The sequence below is a fragment of the Atractosteus spatula genome, chromosome 16, assembly GCF_055471065.1.
Source record: "Atractosteus spatula isolate fAtrSpa1 chromosome 16, fAtrSpa1.hap1, whole genome shotgun sequence".
Lineage (NCBI taxonomy): Eukaryota > Metazoa > Chordata > Actinopteri > Semionotiformes > Lepisosteidae > Atractosteus > Atractosteus spatula.
In genome coordinates, this window is record NC_142721.1 from 7316862 (window position 1) to 7329073 (window position 12212).

The 12212-nt window shown below is 37.0% G+C and overlaps 1 protein-coding gene across 1 annotated transcript in view; it reads left to right on the plus strand.

The window, feature by feature from the left end:
* The first annotated feature begins 321 nt into the window (after positions 1–321).
* rras2 (RAS related 2) overlaps positions 322–12212 on the plus strand; it is a 46865-nt gene continuing 34974 nt past the window's right edge. The window contains exon 1 of the mRNA XM_088934499.1: positions 322–700. Coding sequence (XP_088790625.1) covers positions 599–700 — 102 coding nt within the window. The 5' untranslated portion in view covers positions 322–598. The remainder of the gene's footprint in view (positions 701–12212) is intronic.

Consider the following 12212-nt stretch of genomic DNA (forward strand, 5'->3'; position numbering starts at 1 on the left):
TTGGAATTTTAAATCTAACAGATCGTCTAAGGACTGTATTCATGTTTTACAGTATGTTCTATAGTTAAATGTGAATTAAAACAATGCTTTGCATAGTCGTCCTTTTCATTTTTCATAGAAGTAAAGAATACTTATAGCAGAATGCGCCTGACAGAACTGATGAAGGCTGCTTGTAGCATCGTGCGAAAATATAACCTCACAAAAGGCATGTAACTTTTGATTTATTTTTTACGTCCACTTCATACATATTCATAGCTATATCTTCGCTGAAGAAGGGCCCCTAGCGACGGCCATTTGTAGTAACTGATTTACTCCTCTCTGTTCCACATTTCAGTGCAACGCTGCAGTTGGTAGCGTTTTCACAGGAGGGCGTATGAGCTGGCCGGACCGACGCATTACTGTGTGTACTTTTTCCTTGAAAGACAGAAAATTAACTCTCTCTCCATCACACGGATTACGGCTCTTTTTTAAAGAAAAATAATACAGACGCAGCCGCGTTATTTCCCCCTGAAACATTCCTTCAGCCAGCAGGCCTGTCAAGAAGTGGGTGTCTGTTCACGGCCGAAAAGAAGGAGGCGAGGAAGGCTGTGTTTCCCCGATGGCTGGCTGGAAAGACGGCTCGGTGCAGGAGAAGTACCGGCTTGTTGTGGTGGGAGGCGGTGGTGTCGGCAAGTCAGCCTTAACTATCCAGTTCATCCAGGTCAGTAGACCCGGTGTCTTAAGGCATTGCTAATTTTAAGGGGAGCCTTATGGAGGAAGAGGCGGGGGGTCGTTGCATTGAGTAAGGGGGCTCCTACTTGCGGAAAAGGGGGGTCTGACCTGTTATTACGGTGGCTTAGGCCTGCAGAGCACCTATAAAATGATATTTTCCCCCCCACCAGAATTGCTGGTTTTAAGGGGGAAATGAAAGTTTCGGGCTTGAGGAGTAATACCCACCCGCATGCAGGCGGAGGCGACGCTGTAGTTTCAGTGCAAACGGACAATGAAGGTGTGGACTTCGATTCCTAAGCAGAATGACTTTGAAGTTGGTTTCATCTACTTTAACGCTTGAGTTAAATTGCGGTTAGGTTTTTTTTTTAATAAGTAAGGTTAAGAATGGCATTAGGTTTTCCTAGGAGAAGTCTTCTAAGATAAGGCTTTAGTGCCTGTGTTTTTAAAGATTCGAGATGAGTCCCTTCGTCTCCTAAATAGGTGTAGTTTTAGGAGTATAACTGATTTAAGTCGTAGGTCAGAGCTCCTTCCCTGAGTTGAGCAGCTGCCCTTTAAAAAAAACGTTTTTGAAGTGGTTTATGCATTCAGGTAATAGATTTCTACTCGCATGGTTTAAGTGCTACGTTTGCCCTGATATAAAAGTTCCTCTCGGTAGTTTGTAATTACTTTTCTTTCCAAAAGGAGCTGAGTAAACAATCAGAGTAACAGGGCGGATCGTTTTTTTGTCCAGGGATCTTAAACATTTGGAAGAAAAAAAGAAAACATTTGCCCTGCGGTGTTACTTCTTATGTAAACGTTTTTAAAAGAAACAACGCCTTCACAATCGAGATGTTAGTTTTTGTTTGATCTCTCAGTCTTGTCGATACTTCGGGGAAAAAACAATGTACTGAACAAGACTCTGGAGTGTATCGTCCATAGAAAGTGCAAATACGCGAGTTTGTGTGATAGCCGAGAAAGTAAAAATAACTTTAATGCGCAGTTACAAAGGGCTGTAATAGTAGGAATATGCACATAGCTGAAAATAAAAAAAAAATGGAAACTGGAGCGGAGTTGAAATTTTAAAAAACATATTTTCGGTTACTAATCCACCAGTGTTGTCTTTTTAAATCGACACATTTCTTTCTATCTAGATTTCCAGATTTTCAATCTATAATCGTTACGAGCCACACCCGCTTTTGAATGTTTTTAACACAAGGCTACCAAAAAGAGTTTTGCTACTTTTGACAAGCTGAAGCCTGTGTACATGAATACTTTAAATTTAAAATGTAAAAAGAAATTGTTTGAATAATGCCGCATTTGAATAGAGCTCTTTATAAAGCTAAATGCAAATATGTAGATGCTCCGTATATTAATGACTTAATAAAGATTTTATTCCTGAATATGCGTGAAATCAGCATGTCCGTGGTATACTCTTTGGATCTTTATTTGTAATAACGACATTTTGTTATAAAACACCTGAATATCTGGCATAAAAGCGCGATAGTTTAGGAAGCTGTTCTTTTTTTTTACAATAACCCATCACCCAAGGTCTGCAGTAACAAGTTAGTTGTGGAACAACAAAGTGAAAGGCAGCTGTACTTATGAAACAGCTGTCATAGAAACAGCTTTTCTTCAGTTGTCATTCCTCGCCTTGGCACAGATACACTAAATTCCAACTGATAGCCACTTGTCCCCCGCTTAAAGAAACATTTTTTTTTATCACAAAGCATCTGACTTCCCTTTCTTAATTTACAAGGAAAATCAAAGCAATATTCTTTAGGAAATGATAGGAAGTTTTTTTTACAAGAACTTTTAGACCAATGCTTGCTGTTTTCTGCTTTGAATTGAATATAAATGTGCAAATCTAAAAAGAAATCCTGTGCATTGATTGGCCGGAAAGCCAGTGTTTGAATTACTGATCTCTGTTCACTGACTCCATTATCTTTTAACCAGAAGGTGGTTACTGCACATTCAAGTGTTTTTTATTTTGAGATCACTGGAATGCTAAGCTCATCTAACTTTCAAGTTTAATCAGGCTACCTATGTCCTAAATGTAAAAAATGGAATGTGTTCAAAATAGTTTAGCAGCATAGCAGTGAAATACTTTTGGTGGAAGCTCTAGTCTTGTTTTTCTGAGAACAGGTAGACCCCTTGTCCTGTTGTTCTGTTTGTTTCCCATTTATAAGATAGTCAAAAGCCCATTAATGTTCTTTCATGGACATTAGTAGGGTTGGGTTACAGAATTGTGGTTGGTCCTAATAAACCTTTTTCAGTCTGATGAGACACTATCAGAGCTATGCTTGAAGTGTTGTTGCAGAATGTATAACACCCTGACCATATGCTGGATTTCCAGACTTATTTTTATATTATGTTTGACTTTAGATATGCTGGTACTTTATTTTTTAGCTCTATAATCCTGAAGCTGTTATCTGCTCCCTTTGAAAAGCATAGTTAATGTCTAATAGGGCTGGGTAATGGGAAGTGTTTTGTGTTTTCTCAGTCTGCTGTGTGCTGTAATATCCAGACTGAGACCGTGCTTGTAGACTGAAGATGTATTCTGTTGGATTGCTTAGTAGGACTGTAGTCACATTGCAGTTGGCATAACTACATCACTGCCACTTTCTGTGAAGACGTCCGTACAAACTTGCTGAGTTATTCAAACCATTCAGCAGACATTTTGGCCATTACTTATAAAAACTTGTTTGATAGAAGTGTTTTTTTTTTAGAGTGGACACAAAAATAGGAGGCTGTATTCATTCCAGATAAAAGAATGTCAAAAGAGTTGTTTGTTTGTCATTTCATTTTATTGAATATTAAAAATTGATGATTTTATTTTATTTATAAACACGCTCTTTGCATTGAATGTTAACAATTTTTTTCACTCAGTAGCTTGTTTGAGGTTTTTATTTATTTAATTGTAGATTTAAAAAAAATAGGCATAAAGTACACACTAAGAAAACAAACATCTTATAGATTTAGTAACAGTGAGGCAGTGGAAGATGAACAACAACTTGAAGAACACTGAGAAAGAAATCGCTCAGCTGTCTATATGACTTCCAAGCAATTCTATCACAGAGGACAAATGGTTATGCACAGCATTTATTGTTTCAAGTATTCTGTCAACTTATTGGTGTTGGACAATATCCAAGCATCTTAAAGTGAGAACTGATTCATTCCTCAAGATATGGTACATATTTTTGGGACACACTAAACCAAAAACATGCACATTTAAACACTGAAATAGAAAGCCATCTGCACTTGAAAGTAAAAAATAATGTTTTAAATATTTAAGCTTAGTACTACCACAAGTGTCACTTCAGCAACCTTTATGAAACCTATTGATTTGTCATTGCAATGAAAGGATACAATACACCAAAAAGATAGAGCGCTCTGTTTTATTTACAACTGACTGGTATCACTGATAAAGGACAGGACAAATAGAATACCAATTTATACTTTCTAATCCATTGTTGTTCTTAGGGCAAGGGAATCACATCATAATTCATTCATTATAGGAATGGATCAGTTGGTTCCATGTATTGATAAATTATGCAATGCAAAAAAAGATAATTCATGATGCATTGCCAAATGATATCTACCTTGAGATAAGTCAAATCAAGCAAATTAAGATTTAACTATGGAAAACTTCTGTTTTATTTTGTTAAAATCAGGATGAAGAATAAGTCTTTATCAGGCTGTACATGTATCATTGCACCAGATATGTGGAGGTCAGTATACACAGTATTTCTGCACTTGGATTTTGTCAGTTGATGAGGTTGGGAATGTAGCTTGGGCCTGGAATCGGCTATGTTGTGATGTTCATAGTGGTTATTCGGAGAACATGTCCAAATTCCAGTGATATTTTTCTTGCAAGCTTGTTGTGAATAATTTATTTTTAAGCTACGAGTAGAAAGAGAAAAGGTTGAGCTCTGTTGTTTGATTGTATTTAAAAGCAAACCAAAAAAATATGAACAGGAATACTGGGTAGGAGGCAGCTTGACATTCTATAGCTTTTCAGTCCTTGTTGTTTCCTTAGTAAATTCATTACCAAGCAGCGAGAGCAAGTGGTAGAATTGAATAATGCACTTATGTCATCACTATCTGTTACCACAAATAAACTGGTTCAGAGGCAGTAAATTCTCACCGCCATGCCCTTAAGGTCTACTGACTAGTGAGAAACTACATTAATCTAACCTTGAGAAAAATCAGAGGTTTTTCTGTAGTTTCCATTTTGAAACATTTCTTACGTGTTGAATTGCATTTGGTTATCTCAATGAAAGCATCATGTATTGAGAACTAGGTGGCTGGTGTTATCTTACCCGTTTTGCGATTGTACTTGGTATATAAATTCTTTTTAGATGTGTGTTTAAAGAAATAATTGTTATTTGTCACTATACTTGATTACAATTTTGTACAAGAAATTCAACAGAGAAGTACATTAAAGTTTGTGGCATGTAAATAACCTGTTTTGAAAGGAATAGTTGTGGTTGTTTGGTTATAGTGTACACAGAATGCTAATGTATTTAAAATGTTACTGATGAATAAGATTGTAATGTAATTTATTTGTAGCATGTGTTGTCCTTTCTCTCATTTAATTAGTAATTCCATTCCTCTGAAACAGCACTTATTCTGGGAGAATCATGAACTGCATGTTTATAGTAAAGCAGTGCATAAAGATATTCTCTATTCTTGTGCTGATGGTAAAAGAGCTGAGCTTAAAAGCTTAGCAGCTTTTAATTAACCTTTTGAAGACCATGTGAACACATCCCCTGTCCTTTAAGGTACAGTGGACTTCCATGATGTCATGATGATTAAGTGCTTGTACAAGCTACATTAAAATCTAAATAATGTTTCTGAAAACAGTTGCAGGAACTTCTATTCTTCACACATAAATCGGTTAACACTGTGTCCTTCAGAAAATAATGAGAGCATTATTCTGAGTCATGTATGCTTGATGGGAGAAAACTGGAATTATAGTCTTGGAAATGGGGATTCATCGTTACATTTGTTCTCCAGTGGTTTCTTTGATAAGCTTATAGGAGGGGAAGTATGAGTCACTGTTTGACTCGCAGTACCTATGGGATGTTATCTTTGCTAAGCATTAGTATTGAAGTAAAGGGGCAGACGTGAGGCAATGACAAAATCAAGAGACTGGACTTCAGGAAACCAGGGGAGTGTTGAGTGACATGTTAGCTTTTTCCAAATGGACAAGATTTCCCTTTTATATTATTATTATTCTGTGATGAGATTATATTTTCCATCATAAAAATGTTTAAAACAAAAATTCCATACTTGCAAGCAAATTTCATTCTTTTTCCCCTGTAACTTATTTATTGTAGTTTTTACCTTGTTTGCATAGTAACGTGAAATGCATGTAATTACTAAATGGGCTAAAGCAAAGATCAAGCTCTTTCTGTGTCCTTTTGGTTTTATCTGAAGATCAGTACGTCGCTCCATATTCCTGTATCGGCCCCGAACTCATGGAGATGTTACCCCGCCTAGTTGCTCTTGCAGATTGTCAATTACGTCAGACTCGTAAATGATCTCTTCAACCCAGACCCACAAGTCTCCAAGGGGAGTGTCACAGAGGGGTGCCATGTGTCCAGTAAATGTCAGCTGGGTGACTCAGCTTGTGAAGGAGAAAGGTAACAAATCATTTGGGATTAAAATAACTCCCAGGTGGAACATTACAAACAGGATTCAAAAGAATATTATATTTCCTTGTGTCGGGCACATCTTCCCATTTGTTTTCCCCAGTGTCATAATATAGGCCAAACCTGTTGTAGTCTTCTTAACTCCAGAGTATATATTTGCTTAGAGAGAAAATAGAGGTTTATTGCCTAAAATGTTACTTGGAAGGGTGTGGTACAAGATTCCCGTTGTGAACATGGCTCTACCGATGATGAGCATTATACTTTTTATTTACTAGCTCCACAAATGGCATGAAACATATTAAAAAAGAAAGATTGCTCTGGTAGACATTCTGGAAATGTTTTAATTTACTTTCTCCTTGCTTTTTCCCTTATTAGTAGAGCTGACTTTTTTTTAAGGAAACAGTTCTTTTGCATTGTCTCTCTGCTCAGGCATTCTGCCCTTTCCAGGCTGTAGCTGAGGAGGGTGGTTTTGATTATTAAGATGTGAGGTCATATACGAAGCATGCTGTGCTGAGGAGTAATTGAATAAATATAGATCAAGATAGTGAGGTTGTTCCTGGGTATGCTTAAGCTAGGTCATGTGTAGGTATAGGTGTAGAATACAAATGGAAATCATTGTGAAAATCCTGCTACAAAATAGATAACCTTTGGGTCAGATGCCTGGCAGTCTCTCCATGCAGATTCTGATGTAACTGAAGTATTATGATTTCATAGTACATGACCGCCTGTGACCCAAAATGCACCCCACACAGAAGCTGGTCACTAAACAGAAACCTCTGTGCATGTGTGTGCTATCCTTGAACGATCCATGTAAAAACATACTAATAACTCTTCAGCAGGAAGTCTCTCAAGCAGATTCTGTGCCAGAAATAGGCTGTGATCCCACAGACCAGGATTGTTGAGCTCATCCATAATATGCATCACTTATACTGTCCTGGGTAAGGGTGGAACCATATAATATTAACACCACACATATAATGGTATGCACATTGCCTTTAATACAAAACTTCTTGTTCCAAAGCTGGACATCTGTTATATTGTTATATCTGGTCTCTTTATACATGAATTAAGTGCCTGTTGCATTGCAAAACTTATTTGTTACGGCCTGTTAAATAAAATAAATATTTCAAAATGTAAAAAGACTTTCCTATGAAACTTTTAGATTGTTTTCAGAGTAAGGAATCAGTAGTTCTCACCCATGCATGTAATGACTCATTACTTTTTATTATAAAGTGTGTGAAATTAAATATAATTTTATACCTAGAGGGTTTTGGTGTGTAGGTCAGCAATTAAGAGTGTGATAAAATATAATGAACATAAAAAGGAATGCATTGCTATTTATGGGTGTTTTTAGAAAAACAAAATATAAAGATTTTGTTATTTTATCTTTTTATGTAAACAAAGCTGAACAATACATCAACAGAAAACTGATTTGATTTAAAAATCTTAAGCTACCCACCAGTGGCAGCCCTCTCCTCTCAAAGTGAGTGAATGATGATGAGGAGCTCAGGAGTGCTCCTGTGTCACTGGCTCCTAAGGTTGTCGGGTTCTTTCTCTGGCACCAGGGACTCCACCAGTAGACATTGCCATCAGAACCACACCCAGGAAGCCCATGGCCTGGTGGTGCCAGAGAAGAGACTGCATCAAGGTGCCAGTGGGACACTTGAGTGACTTAAGTGCACAAGGGCTAAAACACCCCGATGAGCAAGAGAGGTTTTTTTTGAGGGGGGGGAGGGGGCACAGACAATGAGGTGATTTGAGTTGTCAAATTGTAAATTTGGTGAAACTCAAGAAAGAAAGCAAGAGCCAGTGTGGTGCCCTTCTAACATCAAGTCCTCTTGATCATTGAGTCGGAGTTTTGTATCCATCATCCTTATGAATGTCAGCAAGTCTGGTGCTGGTGTACAGAATGATGCATGAATAATTGTGTACAAGAGAACAGTTGTTGACAAGGTCCAAGTGTGATGGTCTGAGAAGGAGCATCTTGTCACAGCAACCTACACTTGTAGTGATTGATGGCAGCATGACTGTGTGGTGCTACATTGCTCAAACCTGAGCTCACCTGCTGCCCTTCCAGTTGGCTTGTCCTGATGGTCCCTCCATGCACATCCTCATCCTGCACATGGAAGTGCTTGCTAGCAAGACATGAAGTGAAGAGACATGCTTGTTCAGTCTTCATGCAAGGAATGGGACAGAATCTCACAAGGCAGCATCTAAAACCTGGTAGAAAGCATTATCATACAATCTGCAGGCTGTATTATTTCCAGTTTTTTGCCATGCATGGTAGTAGCCTGTGATTTTCTTAGTACAAACCCTCTTTATTAGCCCTCTTGATGACAGTGAACTTGCTAAAAAGATTGACCGTGAAATTATTGCATTGGTAATACATTTCTCTTCTTAACATATACTTAGCACCCAAAATAGTGAAATTGGTCTATTTAATGTAAAATTTCAAATATATAAGCTATATGCAAATAATTTTGCATTGTCTTCCTTGTACATAATTAGGGAAGTCTGTCATCATGTATTTTTGCATAGAAAAGTGCACATTAGAGATGATAATTAGTGGGACATATTTGGGACTATTTACTGCTTTAAATATGTAAAAATACATCTAGCATACACAAAAATAGACCTAAAATTAAGTTAACTCCATGGGATAATTCTTTGGTGTTTTTAAATTTAAATATATTTTATTTGCTCTCCTTCCACCTGAATTTATTCAAAACCAAAATGATTTGAAAGTAAACTGTTTACAATCACTGCCAATTGCTGTGGTGAGATAACTTATTAGTTTTGTCTTGCAAAGCAAGTGTGGGTTTTACAATGTATTACTTTGAATACTGCTCACTATTTAAATGCTGACTGTAGGCTAGGATAACTTACTTTCAAACGTCAGGATTTATAGAAAATAGGTTTTCTTCAATATTTAAAGTGGGAAACTTGCTTTTCTGTTTATTTTTTCACCGATTTGTGTCTCCTATTTATCCAAATACTTGGCAAGGTGTTTCTTTAAAATATGTTTTGGAATTGCAGTGCAGTGATGACATTATAAAAATATTTGGCGTCCTTGAATGATTCAGAGTATGAATTCATAGTTGGTAAAACCTGTAATTTCAAGAATGTTCCTTTGCCTTAGTTGCCTGGTGAAGTTTATACATAAGTTACACATTAAGTAACTTTATTTGCATGTGGGGCACAGCAGGGTGGGAGGCAGAAATGTTGAGCAGTGCAACAGATTTTATTTTAAATAAAGGGTTACTGCTGCTTCATCCAGAAAACTTTCCAGCAGATCCTTCTCGCAAACAGGGATGGTTTTCTTTCCCAATTGTCTTGTTTCAAGATAGCTGATGAATGCACTCCAGAATCGGACTGCTTTGAAACGCTTGAGAGGGAAGCTCGTAAGGAGCTCATTGAGTTGGTTTAGGTTTCACGTGCTCTTGATGGCAAAGCTAACTTCAGGAGGCCTTCTGGAGGTCCAGAAATATCTCTGATTTTTGTCATCGTACAGATGATCCCACTTGGCAGCGTTATCCAGGCAAGGGAAAAAAGTAGATGCTTGATTTTAGGACTCCATCTTTCCATGTGGGATGCTGACGGAGTATCAGTTGCACTTAAATCTGCACTCCTGTCTCTTTCAAGGCTTGACTTGTAGCTTGAACATTAACAAAGACTTACAGTGTGGGTCTAGGAAAGGTACTGAAAAATGTTGTTTGAATGGAAGACTCCTGAGTGGACTGGAAAAGCTGTTGACATCAGTGTCCACAGAGTTCCTGATTTAATAGAACCTTGATCAACAGCAAGAAGGTCAGGATGGTTGCTGGTCTTGTTGAGGCCCTTGTTTGCCTCCATAGCTTCTGTGCATGTCTCGTCATTTTCCACCTGCTACACTGATGGCTGTGCTGTACAGTTATTTAAGCTCAATGTTGTCAAGGGTTACTTTATAGGTTAAATTTCATGCAAAGTGTCAATGTAAGAAATAATTACAGAGAACTCTCTTCAAATTTGTGGTGGTTATTGAATAAGCTGTTTGCTTATTCCATTCTTTTTAATATGGGAATAATTAATGCAGCCACATACTTATTTTTATTAATTTTTCAGTTCATTTCTGTCCTACATAATTTACAGAGCAGCAATGAACTTAGGCCAAGTGCACTAAATGGTGCACAATTTCATTGTTTGCTTGCTTGTCAAAAGAATGATTCTTGACTGTCTATTTTTAAAAATGAGATCTATTTTATGAATTCTCTATAAAAATATTAACTAAAAATCATTTTGCAGCTCATTCTTCTGCAATATCACTGTTTCTAAAAGAAAACAAAATAAGAACCTTATTTTGGATAACAAGATATAAATGTTTAATTTTGACAGTTAAATCCAGGTATTTTTCTATAAGGCAATTGTGAAAGCTTTTCCAGATCAAACATGATATGATCTGTGCCGAGCCTGTTCATGGAGCAGATGGAATGGTACTGTTTGTTTTTCAATGGAAGAATCAACTGTTTTCAGTAGCAACAGAAAAAGCTCATTTTTTTCTGAATTCTCTGAGTTTGTGTGGCTGCTGCTTTAGTACTTGGAAAGAGGCCATCAGTGAAATGTTTCTCAGCAAGAACACCAATGTTTATACATAAACACACAAGTACTGTAAAGTAGCCTACTGCTGATAGCATCTCATATTTAATTTTGTGTCAAACTGTTCATTACAATCGAGTCTTGGTGACTCTGCAATTGCATATATTCTTCAGTTTCTTCTTAAGTTGCATAAAGGGTATTACTAAGATTTATAGGCAGTCATGTTATAAACATTGTTAATGTTTGAAATTTAAAATAAACTTGCAGCATTAGAGGACCTGCAGACAAACCAGTGGACCTTCATACACCAAAGTCATGTCTTTCTCCTTTTAGAAAGTATGTCTTTGTTTATTTTAAAGTGCTTGGCTAGAAGATTTGCTTAAAATTGGATATAGTTGCAGACAACTGTGTTTTGGGCAAAAAAACATAAAAATGGCAAAGTGATTTCTGTGAATTCCAGTTATGCTATTGTTAAAAAGTCCATTAAAGATTAAGCAACAATTGGGTTTCAAGTTAAATATGTTGATTGTCAAAATACTTTTGACAAAATATCTTTTTTTGTATTTTGTGCATATAATAATTGATCTTGTCTACATTGCTAATTTACAATGCAAGGGATCAACAGAATAATTAGAAATTGACACAAGTGGTTTATAAATTGGATACTTTTGTCTGCCTTGTACGTATTGGCACATGGCCCATGAATGTTACAGTAGATTGATTTAGATCTTTGCTACAGACTTGGTTGGATTCTAACCATAAAAACGGATGTACAGTGTCAATTGTAAGACTAAGACTAGTCTGCAGTTAAATTTCAGCGTGCAGTGCTACTCTTCTGAAATAAAAACATTGAGTCAACTTATAGTGCCTTCCTAAGGCCTGTGAGGAATTAATTTTAGTGGTTACAAAGGCTGGGAGCACAGTTGTTTAAGATGCCTTTCTGCAGGGAGGTAGGGGGCATTAATGGTGTTGGGTTTGTTTAATGTGGTTCTTAAGTTTAGTGCACTGTACAGTGCAGCTATCATCACTTATGTTACTGGTACACACTTTGCTGAACAGGAACACCATTCAGTTCACCATTCACCATTCATGCCAGGAGTGGAGCATTATGTTTAAATTTTATTGAGCATTGAATTGTCCCAGTCCTCTGTTTGTTGGGCTGTGTTTTTTAATTATTTAAAGAAAATAATACAAAGTAACATGTGCATGGTTACTTCTTGGTCTTGTCTGTTGAATTAATCTTTTCAAGAGGTAAGCGGAGCTATCTATAGGAGCTGCCTTCCTTGAACAAGGTGT